The following is a 25179-nucleotide window of genomic DNA, read 5'->3' as shown; positions in this document are numbered from 1 at the left end:
ATGAAGTGATGGGGCTAGATGCCATGATCTCAGTTTTCTGAATGTTGAGTTTTAAGCCAACTTTTTCACTCTCCTCTTTTACTTTCATCAAGATGCTCTCTAGTTCTTCTTCACTTTCTGCCATAAGGGTGGTGTCATCTGCATATCTGAGGTTATTGATATTTCTCCCAGGAATCTTGATTCCAGCTTGTGCTTCATCCAGCCCAGCATTTCTCATAATGTACTCTACATATAAGTTAAATAAGCAGGGTGACAATATACAGCCTCGATGTACTCCTTTCCCTATTTGGAATCATTCTGTTGTTCCATGTCCAGTTCTAACTGTTGCTTCCTGACCTGCATACAGATTTCTCAAGAGGCCTGTAAAGTGGTCTGGTATTCCCATCTCTTTAAGAATTTTCCAGAGTTTGTTGTGGTCCACACAATCAAAGGCTTTGACACAGTCAATAAAGCAGAAGTAGATATTTTTCTAGAACTCTCTTGCTTTTTCGATGATCCAGCAGATGTTGGCAATTTGATCTCTGGTTCCTCTACCTTTTCTGTCTTGTACATCTGGAAGTTCATGGTTCACATACTGTTGAAGCCTGGCTTGAAGAATTTTGAGCATTACTTTACTAGCGTGTGAGATGAGTGCAATTGTGCGGTAGTTTGAGCATCTTTGGCATTGCCCTTCTTTGGAATTGGAGTGAAAACTGACTTTTTCCAGTTCTGTGGCCACTGCTGAGCTTTCCAAATTTGCTGGCATATTGAGGGCAGCACTTTCAAAACATCATCTTTTAGGATTCTTTTAGGAGGTCAAGCCTGACTGTTGCTATTTTGTGTGAGTTGCACAGGGGCAGGAACCTGGACTGAGAGCTGAGTGGGTCCAGTACTAGGGTGCTCTCCTGTGAGGTGAAAACTAGCTTAGAGTTGGGACCAGGTATGCTGGGACCTGCCTCCTTAGGCTGAGGCATCCACACTCCACCCGGTGCCCCTGCCTGGCCCATGGATGAGAGGCCTCAGAGCAGTACCTTGAGCTCAGTGATAGATCCAAGGTAGCTCTGAGCCCGAGACTGCTCCAAATGCAAACAAGAATCAAGTGTCTAACCGTTCCTTGATTCTCACTTGTTCTGAAGAAAATGATCACCATAAAACACCAAGATGACACTTCAAGAAGAGAAACGAGCAAAGTGAGAAATAGGCTTGGACACTTATGTTTTGGTAGGAAAACATATCAGAGAAACGACAAGCTACTTCCGATGTTAAGAAAGGGAATCACACGGGTGTAACCAAGGGTTGACTGAGTTACCTCTCCCTCTAGTTGTCACCCTATTTACAGCCAAAGAGGGGATGGCTTACACTGCTGGCTATACCCTCTGTCCCCAGGTTCTAGAGTGACTGTGCATGCTAAGTCACTTCAGTCGTGTCTGACTCTTGGACTGTAGCTCACCAGGCTCCTCTGTCCATGGGATTCTCCAGGCAAGAATACCGGAGGTGGGTTGCCATGCCCTCCTCCAGGGGATCTTCCCAGCCCAGGGATCATACCCACATCTCCTGTGCTGCAGGCATATTCTTTACCCACTGGGCCACCTGGGAAGCCCCAGAGTGACTGTAGCTGGGGCCAAGGTAAGATCATCTATCACTTACTTACCAGCTATAACATTGGCTCAATTACTAACCTGCTCTGTGCCTCTACTGTCAATCAGCTGAATTTAAAATAAGATCTTCCTGGATCATCCAGGTAGATTCAATGTTGTCACAGGGTCCTTACAAGTTGGAAGAGCGATGGGCAAGAGAGAATGGTATAAGGAGGACTCAATTCACCCTTGCCAGCTGTGAAGATGGAGGAAGAGGCCATAGGCTAAGCAAGGTCATGGTCTCTTGAAGCTGAAAAAGGCAAAGAAAGAGATTCTCCCTCAAGCCTCCAGAAGGAGCCAGCCCTTCCTGCTGACACCTTGATTTTAGTTAGCCCAGGGAGTCTCCCATTTGACTTCTGACCTTGAGAACCATAGTAACAGATCTGTGTTGTTTTAAGCCACCAAACTTGTGATCATACGTTATGGCAGAAACAGGAAACCAAGGAAGGTTACTTAATGCATTGAGTCAATGCCAGGGTTAGTGAGGGCAGAGCAAAACCCAGAAAGCGATATTCTCATCATCATCACGGTGGTGGTGGTGATTCTATTAGAGAGAGTAGGGCTTGGCCTCAGGTGTAGCCCAAGTGCAGGACAGCTTGGGCCTGCCTCCAGCTCCCCGAGTGCTGCAATGCTCTGAAGGGAAACTTGCTAGGAAAGGGAAGCAAGGATATGCTCCATTCTGTATGGGACATCTGTACAAAGCCTTTTCCAACCACTACTGAATTTACTCAGGAAGCAGCGTGCAGATATGTTCAGGCAGCCCCTGCCCTTGATCTGATAGTGGGGTTCACTGCATCTCCAAGAAAATGCCTCTGGGGAGCCCATCCTGGTGGCGTTAGTTCACCTCTGGGCCTGACAGCATCCCCACAGGGTCAACCTCTCCTTGGGAATCTTCTGAAAAGGGAAATGTATAAGCTCCCTTTTGGGACTGACTGTGTTTCATCTTCTAGGGATGTCAAAGGACTATGGAGCTGACTATTCCTAGGGACCATGAGGGCTCTTCCTGTTCAGGGGTCAGCAAATCTTTAATGGTGACCAGCAGAAACTAAATACATCTGGTAATTAGCAGAGCTTCACTTAACAGAAAGTAAGAAACACTAAACAGGAACTAAGGTGATGTAGGTTCATGATTAGGTTCTGCATTATAAGCTCAAAAGGAATAGAAAATGCACTCCCAGTTGTAAAATGCCTGTTCCCTGGGTTTCTGAGCCTTTATGACCAGCTAGTGAAGACCTTAGCCTTGGGTCTCCTACTTTTGCCTGAGGGGCCCCCCCGGTGTTAGCCACCAACTCAATGTGTACCCCAAGCCAGGAGGGTATGGTCAACTTTGAAAGAGCACAGGGTTCTCCTCCTGACTTCTTATGCTCAAACATCCGCAATCTAGGCTGTGAGCTAAGCCGTCACTTAATGAGGATGCCTTCTCACCTGCCTTGCACTTTACCCAATTTCTGCTCCATGGCACTTCTAGACCAAGGGTGAGTTTGGCCCCAGCTGCAGGCAGGGAATGAGCGCCTACAAGTGACAGAGCACAATCAAGTCCCTTTAGCAAGCATATCATCTTTCCAACATGGAACCAAGAAGACCAACTTTGCTTAAAGGAGCCCATTATGCAAATATCTGTACTTTCAGAAGAAAGAAAAGTAATATGGAAATGATCTTTGGGCACCGAATGCCTTACTGCAACAACAAGATAAGCCTTCTTCATAATAAAGATCTTAAAACAGATGCCAATCAAACAAATCAACAGTTAACAGCTCTAGCCAACTATGTTTAATAAATAATTTTGAGATAGCCTGCTGATAAACTCACAAAGAAGAAAGAACTAAAAGCATGGAATTTTAACAGAGAATGTTCTCTTAGCCTGGAGATTGAGCCAAACTAAATGGGAAGGACTAGGCAAATACATAAAGTACTCTCCACCCTCCATGTGTAGATTTAGAATAAAGGGAGATTTCTGGCTTCCTCTGTCCAGAAGGCAGGGTTTATCTTTTATCTCTCTCCCCCAGTGCCTGCTAGATAGTGGGTTCCCAACAAATGAATGCATTTTTAAATTAATTTCTACTTCATGGCAATTTGAATGTTATTGTTGATTTTCTTGAATAAATCTTATCTTCCCGGAATGCAAATTGGGTATAACTCCCTTGCTTAAAGTCCTCCTAGGTGTCCTTAGAATAAAATCCAAGCTCCTAGTCTGCAAGGCCTAGTGGGATTGGGTCTCCCAATTCTTACTGCTTATTTCACCCAAAGGTATATTGATATCTTTACTATGAGTGTGGATTCAAAGCCCAGGTCTTCCAGTGGGGTGGGAGGAGGATGCCATTAATCTGGTATGTGTCACTCTGACTTCAGAGAACCAGAGACAGGACTCCCTGCCTCTCATTGTCCTCCACTGGCAAATAGAGCAGTCTGTGCAAAATCCAGATCTGATTATGTCATTCTTCAGCCTGAAATCCTGTAACATCTACCTGTCACTGAGGGGTATTCCATCTAAGCTCATTCCTTGGCACTTGGCCCTCCCCTCCTTGCTAGTCAAGTTCATTTCCTGTTTCCCCCAGGAGTCTCACTCTCCCTCCTATCCAGAGCTGTCTCAAGCTCTTTTGTGCCCCTCCCTGAAACAATCTCCTGCCCTGCCCTGCTCCTGTCACCTGACTCCTCATTCTTCAGCACTTGCTTTGATCACAATACCATAGAAGGTTGTTCCTGGCCCTGCCCCTGTCCCATGGTGGTGTAGATGTCTTATTACTAATCACCCCCAGCTATTCCAAGAACTTCTCAAGGACAGGGACGTATCCCACCCTGTGGTAACCTATTCAAACCTGACAAACATCTGAGTGAACCAGACCCTCTAAGAGGCCAGCTCCATGCTGGTAGCTGCAGAGCATGACATGTAGGGTCTGCCCTGTGCCTTGTAGGATGCTGAGCAATATCCCTCACTTTGACTCACTAGATGCCAGTTGCACTTAGTAGCACTAAGACCAAAAGTGTCTCCAGGCACTGCCAGAAGTCCCCTGGATGGCACAATCGCCTGGATGAGAGCTCCTGATGCCAAGGACACCTGAGAGGGAAGGACAGCATTTCTGCCTTCAGACCTTCCATCAGGCTTCCCACAAATGCCAACTCTGGGTGAGGCCTGCTTGGGTCATGTGGCTGCTTCCATCACTCTCTGCATCTTTAATCTGCTCCATTTTTATTCCCAACATGTATAATCACCTGATGTGTTACATACACACTAATGTCTATGCATTGACAGAGTTCCATGAAACAGAAACTTGGTGGTAATTTGCTGCTCTTTCCCCAGGACTTTGAGACAATGGCTGGCATGAATTAAGCATCGATGTCTGCTGATTAAATCAATATTGCATCTGATCTGAATCATGCTTGATGGGGCTGCTGGATGTGAGCTGGCCTTGGTGCGTGCACATCCTTTGGGCAGTCCAGGTCACCTCTCCATAAATGCTGTCCATTTTTCTACACTGCTCTTGACTGGAAGAGAAAGCACAGCTGGCAGAAGATCAGGCTTCTTCATGTTCTCCTTTTCATCCTGGGATTTTGCTCAGAGATTCACTCCATTTCAAATCTCTAATTGCTGCAGTCTATTTCAATTAGACATTAAGCAGGGGGCTGACCAGAATGGAGGTGGACAACCTGGAGGTTGGTAGCTCCCCAGTCCCAGTGAGGACATGGGTCACCTGTGCACTTGTTCCCTGTCACAGGATTCTGGGTCCTCACCTCCTCAAGAGGAATTGAGCCCTATTACAACATCACTCCAGGTATTTCCTGGGAAAACCAAAGCTGACTTTGTGAGTGCCTCCTGGTTAGTGTTAGCTTCTTCTTCCCTCATCTGGGCCACCACGGGAGCCTCATCATGGTGATCCACCCCCTAATTACCAGCCCTTCCATGCCAAGCTGCTGTGGGAGCCTCTGGGCAGGGGATGGCTTGCTTTATCTATTTATTTTTAATTTATTTATTTTAATTGTAGGCTAATTACTTTACAGTATTGTAGTGGTTCTGCCATACGTTGACATGAATCAGCCATGGATGTACATCTGTTCCCCATCCTGAACCACCCTCCCACCTCCCTCCCCATCCCATCAGCTCAGGGCTGGTGCATTGGGATGACCCTGAGGGATGGCTTGCTTTAGAACCGTGTCATCCTTTGTCAGTTGGCCTCACAGCTGTAGTGCTTGAACCTGGAATCTTACCCAGTCTTTTGCCATTGATTTAATTAGCTTCTGGTCTTCACCTTCAACTTTGCATAGTATCTCATAAAAACATAATTTCCATCATTTTCTGCCCTCTAACCCCAAGTGTCAAAACCACTTTAAGGAGCCAGAAGAGGAGGACAGCCTGTTTTCATCGTCTCCTTTGCTCCTTCCTCCTCCTAGTCCCTGCCCCCGACAAATACCTCCCTTCCTTCTCCCCCACCACCCTGCTCATTTTTACAAAATGGGGGAAAAAAACCCAGTATGCTTATTGATGTTGAAAATAGATGAAGATTGGGTAGTAGAAGCTAGAATGGGTGTCTTATCTGTGTTTGCAGAACCTAGTTCCAGGGGTTGGGGGCAGCCACAATGCCTGCTTTGGAGGGATAACAAAACAGCAGCAGCACTTTTTTTTTTTAGTACTGAGAGTCAAAACCATTGGTTAATTATTGAGCTTGCTCTTGTAAATTTAGCAGGTTAGATAAAATGGGTCTAAAAGATTTTGCAGTCCTGATATTTTGTGGTTCTTCAGCATCTTGGGGGGAAAAAGCCCCCAACTCGTTTGAAAAACAGCTGTAAGGAAATAGATGTGGCTGTAGCTAGATAACTAAAACAAACACATAAACAAGAAAGAAAAAAATTAAAATTGATCCTCAAACATTTATTCATCCTATAAACGTTTGGTGGGCCCAGGCTGTGTGGGCCAGGTGCCGGGGGATGAGAAAGTTGAGGAAGGAATGTGGGGTTCTCTCACTTGCCAAGATTGAAGCTGAACCTCTTCTGAGGAGTTTGTGCTAATGAAGTTTAGAAAATAACGTTTTCGTAGCCTTGAGTGAGGAAGCGGCTTTGCTTAGTGGACCAAATAAGTAATCAGTCAGGAGCGACTCGGTGGTCTAATCCAGGTATGTGGCTGCTGTGGGACATTGGGTAACCTCTTCATGCCTCAGTTTCACCAGGTGCACCTGGCAGATAAGGCCAGGTCGCAAAATGAGGTGCTTGGAAACATGAAGAACCAATTGGAAAAGAGTCGAACGGAGATGCTCGGAGGTACTGGCGTGGGGAGACGCTGCAAGCAAATCCTGAATTATTTTTTTCTAAAGTGAGTTGGAAGACAATCCGTTTATTCATTTATCAAATTGTGTTTCTCTACATTTTAATCTTTTAAGTACTTGTGTCAAAAGAGACATGAGAAAAGCATTCATTTCAGATATTCACTCAGAGTGAAGCAGTTGGTTGAGGGAGATCAGATTTTTGAATCTTGCCTACTGTGTCATTAACCCCAACCCTAGTAATGAATAAACTGGGGAGTCAATGAGTTGTTTCAACTCCATGGTTCTCAAACTTGGCTTCACAGAGGAAACACCTGGAGAGTTTGATAAACGGACTGGTGTTTGGTCCCACTCCAACGCATTCTGATTTAATTGGTTTGTAGTGCAGCTTGGGCAGCAGGGGTTTTAAAAGCTCTCCAGGTGATTTTTTTTTTTTTTAAGTGGAGCAAAGTCTGAGAACCACAAAAAACTTACTCAAGGTTACAGATCTAGTGTGGCAGAAAAGCTGGTTCTGCTGAGCCCAGGGCCAGCTTCATCCTGTCAGGGATTATCTTTGCCTGTACTGGCTAAAATCTTTTGAAGACACTTTCATCTCTGGCCTAAAAGGTTGGTTTCAGAGAAATAAGCAAAGGCTCGGTAACATGGTATTATGTTTAACAGCCATCCAAAGCTGAGAGACGAGGGAGCGAAGAAGCCTGGCACAAATTTGTCCGCTCTCAGGAGCCATTAAGGAAATAAAAACAAAGGCGATTGTGAAGAGCGTGGGCTGGACTGAGAGGGCTTTCACATGGTATGCTAGGTCACCTGGAGAAATAAGCACCTTTCAGGCACAAACCCATGACCCCACCAGCAGCACTGCGATGGGACTGGCTCAAAGGCCACCTTCACTGAGGCAAATTAACAAGGCATCTGCTCTGAGGTTAATACTTGGCGTATTTAGATCTGGGCTTCTCAAACACCTGCCAGCATCAGAACCATCCGCAGGACTTGTTAGGTCTGAGGAGGAACCTGAGAATTTGCACTTCTACCAGGTTCCCAGATGATGCTCCTGGTCTGGGAGCCATGCTTTGAAAACCACCCATTTGGATGATTCCCTTCTCGGGAGCAACACATGGCACTACCGACATCCAACCATTGGACTGCTCGCTGGATGTTCAATCACTGAATGTCTGCTTTCACCTCTACTTCCCCTGCAGGGAGTTCCGGCTACAAAATGATACGTGAAGCGATGGCTCCCAGTTCCGGAACCCTCAGGAAGGGACTGTAACTAGCGCTCTGCGTGCACACCCTGCTCACCGCCTACAACACCGCTAGGCGATGAGCCTGCAATCCCACCCTCATTCTAAAGATGAGCAACAGTTGAGAAGAAAATCACTTGCCAACGGTGATACAGTATCAGGACAAACCATGAAATGGCTGATATTTACCCTTCCTTCAACTATAAAAATGACAATTTCATATAGTTCCCTTAATAGCAGAGTATAACCTCAGTAGGTCTGATTGCAAAGCCTGAGCTTTCAACTCAAGTTCTCTGTCTCCTCCCAATTAGGACTCTTTTGCAGGCCTCGTGTCTTACTGATAGATAGGACCGAAGTATGGAGACGAGTTAAGAGCATAGGTGTGAAGCCAAACTCTCCAAGGAAATACTGGTCACTGGCCCTCAACTAGGTATGACTGTCACTGACTGCCTCTCACCTGAAATAAACTGTACTGGTGGCATGGCTGACCCCATAGGTGGCAGCTCCCACCCCAGGCCCCTTGCTAGCTCAGCTGGAGTGCTTCAGATGACAGAGGTTCTTCTCTACATACATCCTAGCATGAGATTCAGTGAGGGAATGAAAGACATAGGCAGTGGCTCTGCTTTGGGGATCTGAGGTTCCAGAAAGCATGGGACCAGAGTCATCCAGGATTTCAGGGCTGCCAAGGCAGAGTCTCTACCACCCAGTTCTGAGCATCATAGGAGCACGGTGGTAGGAAGAGGTGGCAGCGACGACGGCTCCTCTAGAACAGTCAGTGCTTATTGGCTGGGGGCAATTTTGCCCCTGTGGGATGATTGGCAGTATCTGGAGACATTTTTGATTGTCAAGACTGGGGTGGGGGGATACTATTGTCATCTATTAGTAAGAGGCCATGTGCATTTCTAAACACCCTGTGATGCATAGCCCCCATAACACAGCATCATCCAGCCCTAGATGTCAACAGTACTAAGATTGGGAACCCTTACACTAGAACTGTATCATAAGTGGCTGGGTATTTCCTGTAGTGCCAGTTTCCGGTATTTTGCATGTAAACCAGGTTGCTGGGTCTTTTTGGCAATTCTAGAAGCTACCTGCTATTGTTTAGTCACTAAGTCATGTCCGACTCTTTGTGACCCCATGGACTGTAAACCTGCCAGGTTCCTCTGTCCATGGGATTTCCCAGGCAAGAATACTGGAGTGGGTTGCCATTTCCTTCTCCAGGGGATCTTCCCAACCCAGGGACTGAATCCATGTCTCCTGCTTGGCAGGTGGGTTCTTTACCACTGAGCCACCTGGGAAGCCCCAAGCTACCTATACTCTTAAATAAATCCCTTTCTTTGTATATTAGGTTGGAGGGGATTTTATTGACTACTATCAAGAATCCTACCTAAAAATGACAGCCATTGGAAAGACCAGACTAGAGGATGAAGAAAGAAGTAGCTTGTCCCCATAGTTGAGAATTGGGGAGCATTCCAAATACAAATGTCATCCAGGGCAGCACACGTCTGCCACGGTAAAGCGTGCATCACCATGTACAACATGGACATGTTATAAGGAGGCTAACCACCTCAGTCACTCCCTAATCTGGGTAAATCTTCATCTCCCAATTGTCTCACCATTGCTAATGTTGTGATACACTATTTCCACAGGACAGCAGCATTTTTCATCTTAACATATTTTCTGATAAACTGTCATGTGGATTAAAATTGGGGTGGAGTCATGAATGAAGGGAAACACAGGAGCAAGAATACCCTTTGTCTATCTGGTATTTTCCAATTTCACAGTAATACTCTTAATTACGAAGTCAAAACTTATCCAAGAAATTGGCTCAAACGAGAGCACATTATATCCCAGAAAATGTGAACAATTTTTCAGAAGGACACAATGAAATCCTACTCAGTTTCTGAGGCCAAGAATACAGATGGTTCCCATTACCAGTTCTGTAGTTGAGAATGATAAACGTGTTAAGCTCACCTTTAAAAAGATCAAATGAGATCATCACTTAGGTATTTAGCACAGAGCCCTGGCACGTTGTAAATGTTCAATAAATGTTAACATCCACATTAAACAATAATATATCTTGAGAACCACTTTGGCCCTCAGCTAACACATCGGTAAGGACAAGATAATAAACCAGTTTCAGGTTTGTGTGTGTACAACTCTAGAGAGTTCTTGGGGACTTAATAGGTGCTCAGGAAATGTCAGTTCTTTCCCTCTCTCCACATGCGCCCCTCTTCTCCCACTAAACTCTGACACCCCAGCCCTTGCTGGATCTCCCACAGTGGACAACAGAGCAGGTAAAGGTCTCCTGACCATGACACCGGTCCACTACCACAGTCCTGCTTCCTATTTTGCCTTTCACCCCCCACTGGGCCCCACCCCAACCCCCCATCTGCCTAATAGACTCTGTCTCCCACTCTACTCCTGTCCTATATTGACAAATTCGCAGCCAGCAGATTATAGTCACAGTGTGAGGGAATCATTACCACCTGCTAATATTTTTATAGAATTTCATAAACTTGGTCATTCATGAATCATTTACAGTACTTTATTCCAATGAAGAGTTCACAAATCACTCAAACACTGGCAAAATGCATAATAATGAGTAATATTTCAGGAGGCTTTGCATTAATATGTCAGCTTCCAATACTTGCAAGAGCTAAATTATTTTGCCAGGTGCCACTTCAGGTCAGAAGCATAGAAAGCCCTATGGGGGCTGCAGTAGGGAGAGTGGGCAGGAGGCAGTGGGCCTTGGGAAAAGATAGTAAAAGTATTTAAGAAGAAGTAGATCATTCAGCAAGTCAAGTTCCCTTTAAATACTTGGAGTTCCTGGCAAAGAGGCCTAGGCATTTGCAGACTAGACACCAGAGACTAGTTGCGGGTAAAAGAGAAAGAAATGATTCTTAGCAACTGAAAATGCAGGGCTTTGGAGGTGGAGAGAAACAGACAGGGTTCCCAGATTCTGTACACACCAGCTGGGAGACCGTGAAAAAGTTACTTAACAGTTATTTGCTTATCTGTAAAATGGTGTTAACACCTAACTTTTGAAGTCTCTCATGTGAAATGGATTAAGTAAGAGAATGTATATGTATTGTTTAGCACAATATCAGCTGTGTAGAGTTCAATAAACAGCTTCAGTGATCACACGCATCCAGGGACCCAAGGACAAATTTATCCCAGATTATTTCTCATTGTGCAGATCTCTGAGGTTTAGTTAATGACGCTTTCTTGTTGAATTTGGGGTGTGTTAGCATCTTGCAAGTAAACAGCATTTACCTTTAAAATGAATAACAACAACATTGAAGCAATTGTAATGGCAACCCATTCACCCACATGCTCTCTGCTTTTTAAACTTGCAGGAGGGGAAAGTAAAACATGGGAATTGGAGACCTAGGATTCTGCTCTTTGAAGAAGCAGGTTTGCAACCAACCACAACAACCACCAGGGACATGATGGATCCAACTGCACTAGTAAGACAGTAAATCATTTCTAAATAGCTGCTTGAAATGAACCAGATTTGCAACATTGTTGTGCCCGAAGTATATTAAGAAGAGAGGAACCCAGTTCTCATAAAATCCAGAAACAGAAGAGATAGGAAGAAACAGGAAGACAGGAAGAAAACGACAAAGGCTGGGGACTTGGCATTAGAAACTGGGCCATTGCGAGGCTGGTGAAGAGAGGCTCAAGCCCAGGCCATGTTTGCCACTAGCACACACGGACCTGCGCAGGAGTAAACCAAGCCACACAATGAACATGGCACAACTCCCTGAAATATCACCTGTATACAAACAAAGCCTAGACATTAAAATGAGAGCTACATGAGGGCAGGGAACTGGGTGTGTCTGATTTCCCACTCTATTCTTCACCCTGCTGGTCTTCAATGAAATATACTTAGAATGAATGAATTAGGTCACATGCCATGGAGTGCATTATGAAATTACAAATAAACCCAAGATTATTTAACAGAAGTTCACAGTTGAGATGAGAAGGCTGGGCCACAACTCACAGCTCCAGAGACCATGGAGCTTTCATTCATCTCCTGTGCTTTCCCCATGACGAATTCTTACATATGGTGAGACCATGCTTACTCTGTTCCTGGTACTCTTTCAAATGCTTGACATGCATTAACTCCTTTAGCCCCTTCATCCTATGAGATCATTGTTATTACTGTTCCCATTTCACAGATGAGAAAATCGAGGTAGATTGTCTGCTCAAGCTCCCATAGCTAGTTGTAAAAACTGTGCTTTAATTCAGCCAACATGGCTACATGCAAAACTATGTTTTTAACTGCTATAGGCTACCTGACCTCACTTTAAGGAAATATATGAGAATCTCTGTGGTACAGACCAGACTTTACTAGCTGTTTGCAGTTATTAGTTAATAAAAACTAGTAACTTCATCTTTTATAATCATTAAAGGTGCTAGTAACTATCCACATTTTATGGATGAGAATCACAAGATCAGAGAAGGTAAGTGGATTGCCCGAGATCACACAGCTCACTAAGCAGCAGTGCCGAGACTTGAACAATTTTCTGACTCCAGAGCCATTGATAATTAATCACTATATCATTTAGATAAAGGATTCCCTGGTGGCTCAGAAGGTAAAGAGTCTGCCTGCAATGCAGGAGACCTGGATTTGATCCCTGGGTTGGGAAGATCCCCTGGAGAAGGAAATGGCAACCCACTCCAGTATTATTGCCTGGGAAATCCCATGGATGGAGAGGAGCCTGGTGGGCTACAGTCCATGGGGTCGCAAAGGGCTGAAAACAACTGAGCGACTTCACTTTCATCATGTAGATAAAACTAAAAATGAGCTAATTAAAAAAAAAAAAAGGTGGGGTTTTCATGCAACCCTCCTTCGGATACCCTATGAGCGTTAGAAAAGGGCTGTCCTCTCCCTGTGGATGCAGCTCTGAATGTAGTGTGGCTTTTGGATAGTAAGTGGGGGGCTGGGTCAGGCCTTTCTCATCCTTCAGCCATCCGCCTCCCCCTTGTGCAGTGAAATCCCTGCACAGCCATACCCGACAGCCGTGGCTCAGTTTGTGGAAGTCAGAGGGAAGAGGCACCTCATGAATCAAAAATTCTCCTTAAAGAAGTCTCTGACTGGGACCCTTGACAACATCAAAACCAAGCCACCTGACTGACCAAAGGCCACCTTCTCATCACTCCCAATTAGTCCTTGAATGTTTGGTGTTTGAGTTTTTCCTGTGTGACTGCCCCGAGGTATCTTTCCCTCACTGTCCCTGGTGATCAAGGTCACTGCCATCTAAGGAGAATATTCACACTGAGGTGGGCCCTTGTTTATGAAAACCCAGAAATCTCTCTATGAATGTGGAACGTTGACTTTTTTGAAACCAATTTTGGATCCCACAAACAACAGACAGGATCAGTTAGCCAAGCATGCACCTAAACTCTCACTCAGCTCTTAAACTAGCTCCTAAGTGGTCACTCTAAAAAGGGATCGTTCAGTCTCTCATTTACCAATTCTTACTCCTGGCAACCAGCTTTTTCCAGTTTCTCTGATTCATGCTAGTCCTATTTCCAGGCTACAGAACACTTCCAAGAAGAATTCTGCCCCTTTATTCTTTGTCTTGTACCCCTTCCATCTCCTAGGAAATTCTAGAACTCAGCTTCCTCCAGGAATCTCTCTTTAATACTTAAAAGAGGGGCAGAAAACGCTATGATGTTTGGCTCCTGTGAGGATAGAAGGGAAAAACCACAAGTCTGTTGTCTATGTCAACCTTCTCACAGTTGAAGGCAGGAAACTGATGTTAAAAACTTGTGGAACTTAACAAAAAAATTAAATCATCTTACAGGAAGAAAATGATTAAGAGCAGCTTTTTTTTTTTTTTTTAAGAGCAGCTTTAATTTACTGAATGCTTGCTAGGTTCTGGGCATTGTGCTAAGAATTTGTAAAGATAATTATATTTCATTTCATACAATCCTTAGACATCCTGGTACTATCCCCACTTTGTGGAAGAGAATCACAAGATCCTCAGAGAGGGTGAGTGGGCCGCCCAAGATGAAAACAGCAGAGTCAACAGCAGTGCTGAGACCTGAATGGCAATTTGCTGACCCCAGAGCTCTGTATCACTATGCTATGAAATTATGAAATGTATCATGTCTTTAGTTCCTTATGTCTGAAAATTAATAGATATTCCCATGATAGGCAGGGGAAAAGAAGAGGGGATTTACCAACAGTCCTGCAGCAGCTGGACATTGACAGCTGCCAGGTCACCTGTGGTCACCAGCAGGTCTGGCTGGACCTGGGAATTTCAGGTCCAACATTCAATTTCTACAACAACCAGATTCCCCAAGGGTGTACACTGAAGATGCGCCGGTCACCCCTTGGCATCCTCTGACAGACAGTACCCCCTGCCAATGTTCATGGCATCTGCCTTTTGGCGACACTTCCGAGAGGGAGGTCCTCTCAGGACTGGGGACCCTGGACCACACTGCTCAGCATGAGGCTGGATGGGCCTTCCCCCGACCCCCGCTGCCCTGTATTTGTCCAGCATTTCAATGCCTCGAGTGCGTTCCTCTATCTTCTCCTCACTGGAAACCCACAGCACTCCTGTTATTAGGTCAGCAAGTGTTATCTACATTTTATGGACAAGAAACTGAGGACTGACACCTACATGGTCTTCCCAAGGTCAGTATCTCACGGTGACAGAGGAGGCTACGCCCAGGGAATCAATTCCCCAGCCAGAGCACTTGACTCTCCAGTGCAATGTCCCTCCACCCTTTGTCCTTAGGAAAGGAAGAATATGGGATTTTTTTTTTTTTTAAGGGAAGAGATGGTCATGTTGTTGAAGTGGGATTAGGATGCTCTTACATGGTGTTTTGATGAAGATAAATGCTAAGTCCAGGCCTAGAAACTGGTCCCTCCATCGTCCCCGAATCTAATCCAGGGGATGTGTGACGGGCAATGGCCTGGAAAGCAGACCCTGGTGGCTGGGCCTCGTTCCCAAGTACCTGCTTTCAACTCAGTGCACTGCATCCTGCTAAGAGCCTTCCCCGAAAATGATTTGGAATTCTGTCTCCTCAAAAATTGAGCTACTACCCCCAGAGGCTTGGTCCTTAACACAGCTGTGAGAAGGGGATTCTTGGGGGTGTGGCAGAGAGGGGATAGGAGGGACCCACAGCCTATGTGAGATTTGATGCTCACCCAATATCTTCATGCAGCTATTTTGCTCTCTGAATCTTGAATGAGTGTCAACTTCTGAAACTATCGTTTACAAATAGGCTTTTGTTTCTCCATATAAAAGTAAAGTAAGTGCATTGTAGAAAAATCAGAAAGAAAAAAACAAAATATCAGTAACACCAAATGCAACAACTAAGACTTTGATTTTCCTCTATCATGCTTCTTCACAAACATGTACCCATCATGATATGTGTAAACACTCCATCTGTAATGAGGACACCATATGTACTGGTGTGTCTGTTTCATTCAATATCTTGAAAATCTCCCGTGTAACTAGAACTTCTTCAAAAATATTTTAAATGGTTGTAGAAAGCTTCCTTGAAAAATTGTGCCATAATTTAACCATTATACATTGCTGAATATTTAGCAACTGTTTCCATTTTAAGGATTGTGTCCGGCTATAACATCATTATAAAAAATCTGACTGAATTTCTCCCTATTTCCTTAGGATGGATTTCTCTAAGTAGAATGAGCAGGTCCAGGGGTTTATTCTTTTTACAGTTCTTCATTATCAAGCTGGTTTCTAGAAAACCAACATTAACGTAGAGTTTGCGACCTCCTCTGAGATCCCCCAGGGGCCCCTTCTTGGTTTTTCATGCCCAAAGTTTTGTGCAAACCCGGAGGGCTCTACTGATGAGACAGGGGCCCTCACTGCTGCTCTGTCAGGGTTCAATGCCACTCGGCTCCCACAGAGACACACTTAGAGTCGTGCAGCCCCGGGTTGATGAGGCACAGAAATAATGAGCTCAGCGGGAGGAGAGCAGTCTCTGAAAGACACGTCTCCATGTGGGGGTGGGCACTCGGGGGTACTCACTTGATAGGTAGCGATGGTCTCTCTGTCCAAGTTCCGTGTCACAGAGACACTACCCGTGTTCTCATTGATTCTGAAAATTCCTTTAGGCTCTTGATCCACTCCCTTTCCAGTGAGCCGGAACTTGGACCCTTCCGGTCTGTCACTATCGACTACCTGGTCAGAGAAACAGAGTGACATTTACGATTCTGGCTGGAAAACAGACAAAGCACAGGGCCAACACACAGCAGTGACCAGTCCCCTAGTCACAGGTGCTAATGCAGAGGTGCTGGATGAACTTGACTAAAGCAGCATCACCAAAAGTAGTGTCATTGGTTTAACACCTTTCATCCTAACATGCAAATCTCTGCAGTTTTCAGCTGGGAAAGTGTACCAGCCCTGGGGTGACATATAATGATGGATCTGGGAGGGAAGTAACTTTATGAACTTCAAGGTTGGACATTTATATTATCTTTAACTCCTGGGAAACAGACTTTTTCCTACAAGTAAGACCAAATAAGCAATGGAAAACACTGGACAGTCCTATACTAGGCAGGCATTAATCAGGATTCTAGCTAGGTGTTCACATGAGTCCAGTCACCAGCAGCACCACCTACACCCTTGCTTCTACCAGGTATTCAATACCAGGCATGGTGCTGAGAAGGCATTTTACATGCACTTTTTTTTTTTAACTCTGACAACAATGCTGGGGGCAGGGAACATTATTATTCATACTTAATGAATGAAATCAATGAGACTCAAAGAGATTAAGCAAGTTTGCCACAGTCACAGTTATTAAAGAAACAAGGAGGGTGTTCAGAACCCATCTTCCATGTCTCTAGAGGCACACTCTGCAACATCGCTGTGTCTGGATTTACTTCAAGGGAATTCCCTATTGGTGGTCAGCCTTGATTAGACATTTAAAGAATAAATTGAAAAGGTAAAGATATAGGAAAGCAATTTCAGGCAGACATAGCAACACAGACAGGCAACAGACAGGTGAGAGAGCTTAGAAAATTCCAGAATGGTTTGAGAAGAAGTGAGGTTGAGAGGTAATTAGGAGCCAAACTATGTTGCTTTGTTTTGATGTCATTTGAAAGTATCCAACTAAAGAGAAAACCATTATTTGCATAGGTTAGTTCTAAAGTTTTACCAAGTATTCATGTATATGTAATATCAATTTTCCATAGATATCTGCAAACAAATTTGATTATAACATTTTAAAGGTCACAAACATAATAGACATTCAGAACATACCGATAAAAGAAAGCTAATACTGATCTGGCTGTCATCAATTTACAACTAAACAGGTGCATATTGGGCTGTAGTCAACTGAGCTTGGAGAGTTTAGGTGGCTGAACCAGAAATGTGCCTTCTAGTGGAATGAGGAAGAGATGTGGTGGTGGGGGCGGGGGCATTTCTGGGATCACCATGCCTGCAATTCTGATGGGCGCCACCAGGTGGCAGTGGCGTCTAAGGCAGCATGAGCCTCATGATAAGGTTCCTCTGCCAGGACTGGTGGAGTAGGAGCACAGTTCCATATGGCAGTACAGTTTTTCCTTTTTTTTCCCCCCGATTTAAGATATTCTTTATTAAAATACACTGAGTGTTCTGATTAAACATCAATTACCTCTGTTTGCATTTTTTAAATTAACAGAAAATATCATTCAAAGCAAGACTAAAAATAAGGTATGTGATATCTTCTGATGAAAAGAATTTTCACTGTCACTGCTTGACTAGATTTAACCCAAATGACATTATCCCCACTGCTTAGAAGCTCCACGAGGTCAACAGCCTCAGCATATCGGGCTCGCCACTGGATCCCAGTGCCTGGCAAAGTGCCTGGCATACAGTGGAACCAAGGCCAATATCTGTTTAATGAGGAGCTCACTGATTAGACAAACATATGTCCCCATCCTGGCTCGGCCAATGATCAGCCTGTGGCCCTGAATGTCATTTTTTGCCTCTTTGGCTCTTGATTTCCTTATCTGTAAAATGAGGATAATGCCACTTATTTCCCAGGGTTGGATGAGATAGCGTGTGCAAAATACATTCCCGGCACACAGAAGGGGCTCAATAAACCAGAGTTAACGATTAGAGTATTAAGATGAGACATGGGTTCAATCCCCAATCTGGGAAGATCCTCTAGAGTAGGAAACAGCAACCCACCCAGTATTCTTGCCTGGAAAATCCTGTTGATAGAGGAGCCTGACAGGCTACAGTCCACGGGGTCGCAAAGAGTTGGAGACGACTAAGGGACTGAACAACAGCAACAAATTATGCTGTTGTTAACAGGTTAAGACTGACACTTCCAGGCATAAAACATAACTTAGCTACAATTTTTTAAAAAAATTCCTTTCTAAGGGAGCACATTTCCTTTTCAAAAACAAAACTCACAAAACTCCCTGGTTTCAGGAGAGACGTGTTCTGGAGGCAGATTTACTGTGGGAATGGGCCAATTCTGTTTCTTTATCTCTTACATATTTGCCGTTGTCCCCCTCCCTCTCTTACCACTTTGGCCCAAATGTGGATTAAAACCTTTTGCTACTCTACACATGAACTGGTCCTCTCCAAAGACTTCTGTTGGAAAAAAGGCTGGATCTCTTTGCCATCTCCCTTCCAGACTTATTTTAAACACAAAACACTACTAGGAACTCTTAAAAACCTGTTTTCTAGAAAGCCAGTAAAGCAAAGTTGGCATTTCTCCAAGTCCCACACTTCCATGAGTTTCAAAGGCACTCCAGGGCTTGGAGAAACCTTGGAGAATAAAGCATGGAAGTGGGTGTCATTCACCAGGGAAAAGATGGGAGTCTGGGCTCAATTTAGATTTAGGAATAACCTGGCCTCTTGGTCCCCAGGTGGGACTTCAGAGAGATCCTGGCCCACTCCAGCCTGAGCTGGAGAGATAGGAGGTAAGCAATGGCCACAAAGGAGGCCTCAGCCACACTCCAAGCAAGTCAGGTGGGTTTCCAGACGACCTTTATTATACTGGGTAAACTCCTAAGATTTGTCCAAGTGCTCCTGCAGGGCTGTGGTCCCTAAGGCTGTGGTCCTTTTCCTGGTGTTTAAAGTGATGGAATGTAAGAAATCCAGTGCACTCCTGCCCAGAACAAATCCTGCCATGAGTCTCTGCCCCTGCAGCAGCTGTTAACACCCATTATACCACATAGGAGGGCTTCACAATTAGCTGATCTTTCCTATTATTCTCTGTAATTCAACACTTCTTTTCACAGTGGGTTTTTTTTTTTTCTCCTTATCCTCTGAGTTGGAATGAAAAAAATAGCTAGTGATGCCAAAGAACTTGGACCCTGGGTGCCAACCCTCTGAGAAGTGTGTGTACATAGCATGCAGGTCCTGCTGCATACCTGGGTAAGGCCACGTCCCCAGCAGCAGTGGGGGCCGCCGGCATGCCAGCTGTGCCGGGACTGGGGTGCATGGTGCAGGTGGCACCAGAGTCCTCTGCACCCTGCCAGGGCAGGGAGTGCAGGCGCTTGGAGCAGCCAGTGCTGCTTGCTCTGAGCTTCAAAGGGCATCCTCACTGCCTACTTCCTACGGAGTGTGGTGCATTACAGACAAAGCTGGAGCCCCCTAGGAATCCCATTCCCACATCCACTCTCTGTTGCAAGGGGCCAATGACACCAAGTCATATGTGTTTTAAAGATACTCTGTGAATTTATATACACATTTATGTGCTCATAGACTATACAGCAATTTTGAATGTTTTTACATTGAGAGGATCATTTTGTATCAGTTCAGTTCAGTCGTTCAGTTGTGTCTGACTCTTTGTGACCCCATGTACTGCAGCATTCCAGGCCTCCCTGTCCATCACCAACTCCCGGAGTTTACTCAAATTCACATCCATTGAGTCAGTGATGCCATCCAACAGCCTCACCCTCTGTCATCCCCTTCTCCTCCCGCCTTCAATCTTTCCCGGCATCAGGGTCTTTTCAAATGAGTTGGTTCATCAGGTGGCCGAAGTATTGAAGTTTCAGCTTCAGCATCAGTCCTTCCAATGAATATTCAGGACTGATTTCCTTTAGGATGGACTGGTTGGATCTCCTAGCTGTCCAAGGGACTGTCAAGAGTCTTCTCCAACACCACAGTTCAAAAGCATCAATGCTTTGGTGCTCAGTTTTCTTTATAGTCCAACTCTCACATCCATACATGACCACCGGAAAAACAATAGCCTTGACTAGACGGGCTTTGTTGGCAAAGTAATGTCTCTGCTTTTTAACATGCTGTCTAGGTTGGTCATAACTTTTCTTCCAAGCAGGAAGTGTCTTTTAATTTCATGGCTGCAGTCACCATCTACAGTGATTTTGGAGCCCCCCAAAATAAAGTCTGTCACTGTTTCCCCATCTATTTACGATGAAGTGATAGCTGTGAAAAGAAGAGAAGCGAAAAGCAAAGGAGAAAAGGAAGGATCTTCCCATTTGAATGCAGAGTCCCAAAGAATGGCAAGGAGAGATAAGAAAGCCTTCCTAAGTGACCAGTGCAAAGAAATAGAGGAAAACAACAGAATGGGAAAGACTAGAGATCTCTTCTAGAAAATTTGAGATACCAAGGGAACATTTCATGCAAAGATGGGTTCAATAAAGGACAGAAATGGTATGGACCTAACAGAAGCAGAAGATATTAAGAAGAGGTGGCAAGAATACACAGAAGAACTGTATAAAAAAGATCTTCATGACCCAGATAATCACAATGGTGTGATCACTCACCTAGAGCCAGACATCCTGGAATGTGAAGTCAAGTGGGCCTTAGAAAGCATCACTACGGACAAAGCTAGTGGAGGTGATGGAATTCCAGTAGAGCTATTTCAAATCCTAAAAGATGATGCTGTGAAAGTGCTACACGCAATATGCCAGCAAATTTGGAAAGCTCAGCAGTGGCCACAGAACTGGAAAAGGTCAGTTTTCATTCCAATCCCCCAAAAAGACAATCCCAAAGAATGTTCAAACTACCACACAATTGCACTCATCTCATATGCTAGTAAAGTAATGCTCAAAATTCTCCAAGCCAGGCTTCAGCAATATGTGAACTGTGAACTTCCAGATGTTCAAGCTGGTTTTAGAAAAGGCAGAGGAACCAGAGATCAAATTGCCAACATCTGCTGGATCATCGAAAAACCAAGAGAGTTTCAGAAAAACATCTATTTTTGCTTTCTTGGCTATGCCAAAGCCTTTGACTGTGTGGATTACAGTAACCTGTGGAAAATTCTGAAAGAGATGGGAATACCAGACCACCTGACCTGCCTCTTCAGAAATCTGTATGCAGGTCAGGAAGCAACAGTTAGAATTGGACATGGAACAACAGACTGGTTCCAAATTGGAAAAGGAGTACATCAAGGCTGTATATTGTCACCCTGCTCATTTAACTTATATGCAGAGTACATCATGAGAAATGCTGGGCTGGAAGAAGCACAAGCTAGAATCAAGATTGCCGGGAGAAATATCAATAACCTCAGATATGCAGATGACACCACCCTTATGGCAGAAAGTGAAGAGGAACTAAAAAGCCTCTTGATGAAAGTGAAAGAGGAGAGTGAAAAAGTTGGCTTAACACTGAACATTCAGAAAACTAAGATCATGGCATCTGGTCCCATCACTTCATGGGAAATAGATGGGGAAACAGTGCAAACAGTGGCTGACTTTATTTTTCTGGGTTCCAAAATCACTGCAGATGGTGATTGTAGCCATGAAATTAAAAGACGCTTACTCCCTGTGAGGAAAGTTATGACCAACCTAGACAGCATATTAAAAAGCAGAGACATTACTTTGCCAACAAAGGTCCGTCTAGTCAAGGCTATGGTTTTTCCAGTGGTCATGTATGGGTGTGAGAGTTGGACTGTGAAGAAAGCTGAGTGCTGAAGAATTGATGCTTTTGAACTGTGGTGTTGAAGACTCTTGAGAGTCCCTTGGACTGCAGGGAGATCCAACCAGTCCATCCTAAAGGAGATCAGTCCTGGATGTTCATTGGAAGGACTGATGCTGAAGCTGAAACTCCAGTACTTTGGCCACCTCATGGGAAGAGTTGACTCATTGGAAAAGACCCTGATGCTGGGAGGGATTGGGGGCAGGAGGATAAGGGGATGACAGAGGATGAGATGGCTGGATGGCACCACCGACTCGATTTTGAGTTTGAGTAAACTCATGAGGACATGATTTTGAGTAAACTCTGGGAGTTGGTGATGGACAGGGAGGTCTGGTGTGCTGCGATTCATGGGGTCGCAAAGAGTCAGACACCACTGAGCAACTGCACTGACTGACTGACTGATGGGACCGAATGCCATGATCTTAGTTTTCTGAATGTTGAGAACTCCATGAATAGTATCATTTTGTATAGTATTTTATAGTTTTTATATTCAATGTGGTTGGAGGTTATACAAAATATGCAACACTTTATATGTATTATTACATTTGTATGATATAAATATATTTTATACTTCATACTGACTTTGGGGGGAAGAGTAACTTTCCACTTATAGAAACACTGCCTGGATACCATAGAGCTCCCACATACTTTTCACCCAATTTCCCCTAATATTCACATCTTTTATAACCATGGAACATTGGTCACAACTGAGAAATTAAAATTGACATGTGACTATTAACTAACCAACCTCCAGATTTTATGTATTCAGATTTCACCACACCAATTTTTCTACTTCTGTCATTTTTCTGACCCAAAATCTAACCTGGAACCCTATTACTTTTAGTGTGTTTGCCTCCCTATGCGTTCAGACATTTCCTTAATTATGCTGACATCAGTTTCTACCCACCCATGGAAAATATATTTGATATATCAAAATGCCATAGTCACCAAGTTCTATATATTCTCTTTAAGACCTTCTAGCCCTGCCTCCCTGCCAGTCTCCAGTACCTGTAATTTAACTCAGATCCTCACTAAGGTTTTTGACTGTTTTGTTGTTGGGGCCCAGAACAGTGCAAGGTACAGAGTAAGCTTTCACTAAATATTTGCTTTAAGTAAATGAATATTATGGTAGTCTCCTAATAGGCCTCTATGTTTCTGATTCTCTCTTTTCCCCTCCTGTCCTAAATGCAACCAGAATGGTCACTGCAAAATGCAAACACAAATATGGCCAAGACAGTTTCCAGATTAAGACTTTCACTGGTTCCCCACTGCTCCCAGGTTAATTACCTCAGGGCCCTCCTTGATGGGCCTCCACCTGCTTCTTCAGTTCTCTCTCTTGCCACCACCAACTGTGAGCCAACCACAAACTGAACTTTGCCCGCTTTCTCTGGACCTGGGTTAGTCAGACTCCTATCTTTCATCCTGTCTGCTGGAGTCCCTCCAGGTCTTCCTGGACTCAGCACCACCAGGGATTGCCCACTCACTGGAGCTTCTTCTGACCCTCTGCCCCATCTCCAAGGAGACCAGCCTCATCTTCTGGTCCCAGCCCTGCTCACCACTGAGGTCTGTTAAGGCACAGAGAGCAGATGGCCCCTTGGTTGGGGGTGGTAATTGTCCCTTGGGCTATTTATTTCTTATTCTTTTAACATTTCCTGGGTTTGGAACATAGAAGACACTTTACTAGAAGCTTTGAAAAAAACACAACTTTGTTTGCATGTTTTTATATGATCGTAAAATGCTTCATAAACTCATAAATTAAAATCTGTTGTACTAACTTTTTTGTATGTGTGAAAATGTGGTCACTTTATCTATGTAACATTAGTATCTTCTCATTTCTCTTTTTATAAGCCCTCGGGCAGTGATAACGCCCAGGAATCATGAAGGGACCTGGAACACTTCCCCATCCTTATAACCTGCAAAGGGCCCCCTTATGTGAGACCCTCTGTCTGAGCAAATACCGTGCTCATGGTGTAAAGTGACTCCAACACAAATACCACAGCACTTCTTCACTGTCACAGCCAACTAAATGGATGCTCTAATTCTAGCTATTTAGAAAATCAGGATATACTTATTTTCAAAGGATAGACGACTCTACATATATAAGCAATATGGTCAAAAGGATAAAAAACTAGAAAATAATCAGACCCCTTGCCCACAAATTTTCAAAGGGAAATGAATCACATGTGAACAGTACAGGTCTTTGGGAGATAGAGTTAATAGGGTAATATTTTTTTTTCCTTCACTCTAGGATACTTTTGTCTTCATAAGATGAGCCTATATTACTTGCTATACAGTAAAGAAATTAACCCAAAAACAAAACAACTTTTTTTAAACATGTAAGACTAATTGCTGGAGCTTGGGGTATACACTAATTTAGAAGATGTTTTCTGCTCCATATTAAGTAGGAAAAAACTCATGTATAGCCTTTACCTATAGTTATTAGAAGACATTTGTTTTGTCCAGTAGGTTGGTTCTCTAAGGTGATTTGTAAGCAGCAATTAATTCTCTACTGTGGTTTAGTCCTTGACATGCCTTTGAACTTGAAGATACTTAGCCATTCAGCAATCCAGGCAGCTGTTAGATCCACGCCCTTCTCTCACTCTCATGGTGCTCAATGACTTTCAGCCATTAGGTCATAAATCAACAAGGGGAACTAAAGAAAACCCAAGGCCAAGAGTTTCAAAATCCCTGGTGTAGAATCACAGAACCCACACTCTGGCAATCCACCAAGGGAGGATGAGAAGCAGAGACCCACAGCACAGACCAGGGGTTCTTGTACCAGCAGGCTGTGCTCACCACCAAATTCAAATGGCTTATGCCCTCCCATGGAGGGGGTTAAAGGTATGAGCAGGATGGAACACTCAGGAAGGAAAAACAAACCCTAGTAACACATGATGAGGGGAAATCTGAAACCACTACCCCGACCCTTCATTTACCAGCACTGTCATTGCACCAGCTTTGATACCCTTCTTTTTTAAGAAAGGATTTAAGATTATGCCTAAACTCAGTTTAAGCCACTGAGTTCCATAGGATTCATTGTTAACCGGAGAGGGGGGTAGGTCAGCTTTATTTTCTGACAGTTACAATTTTTTGGTTACTTTCTATAGTCTATAGAAAAATTTTTAAGGAGAATATTTCTTAATTTACAAGTATTTCCAACATTTTAATTTTTTATTTCCACCTTACCAGAGAATAATGTGGTTTA

At 44.2% G+C, this 25179-nt stretch overlaps 1 protein-coding gene across 2 annotated transcripts in view; it reads right to left on the bottom strand.

Annotated features, from left to right (window-relative positions):
- Positions 1-25179, bottom strand: part of CDH13 (cadherin 13) — a 981031-nt gene that overhangs the window by 433669 nt on the left and 522183 nt on the right. For both annotated transcript variants that reach the window (XM_043898157.1, XM_043898156.1), the window contains one exon: positions 16125-16277. In XM_043898157.1, the coding sequence (XP_043754092.1) occupies positions 16125-16277 (153 nt within the window). The remainder of the gene's footprint in view (positions 1-16124; positions 16278-25179) is intronic.

This window comes from Cervus elaphus, chromosome 4 (assembly GCF_910594005.1).
Source record: "Cervus elaphus chromosome 4, mCerEla1.1, whole genome shotgun sequence".
NCBI lineage: Eukaryota > Metazoa > Chordata > Mammalia > Artiodactyla > Cervidae > Cervus > Cervus elaphus.
The sequence above is the reverse complement of the archived record's forward strand: the minus strand, read 5'-3'. Positions and strand labels throughout refer to the sequence as shown.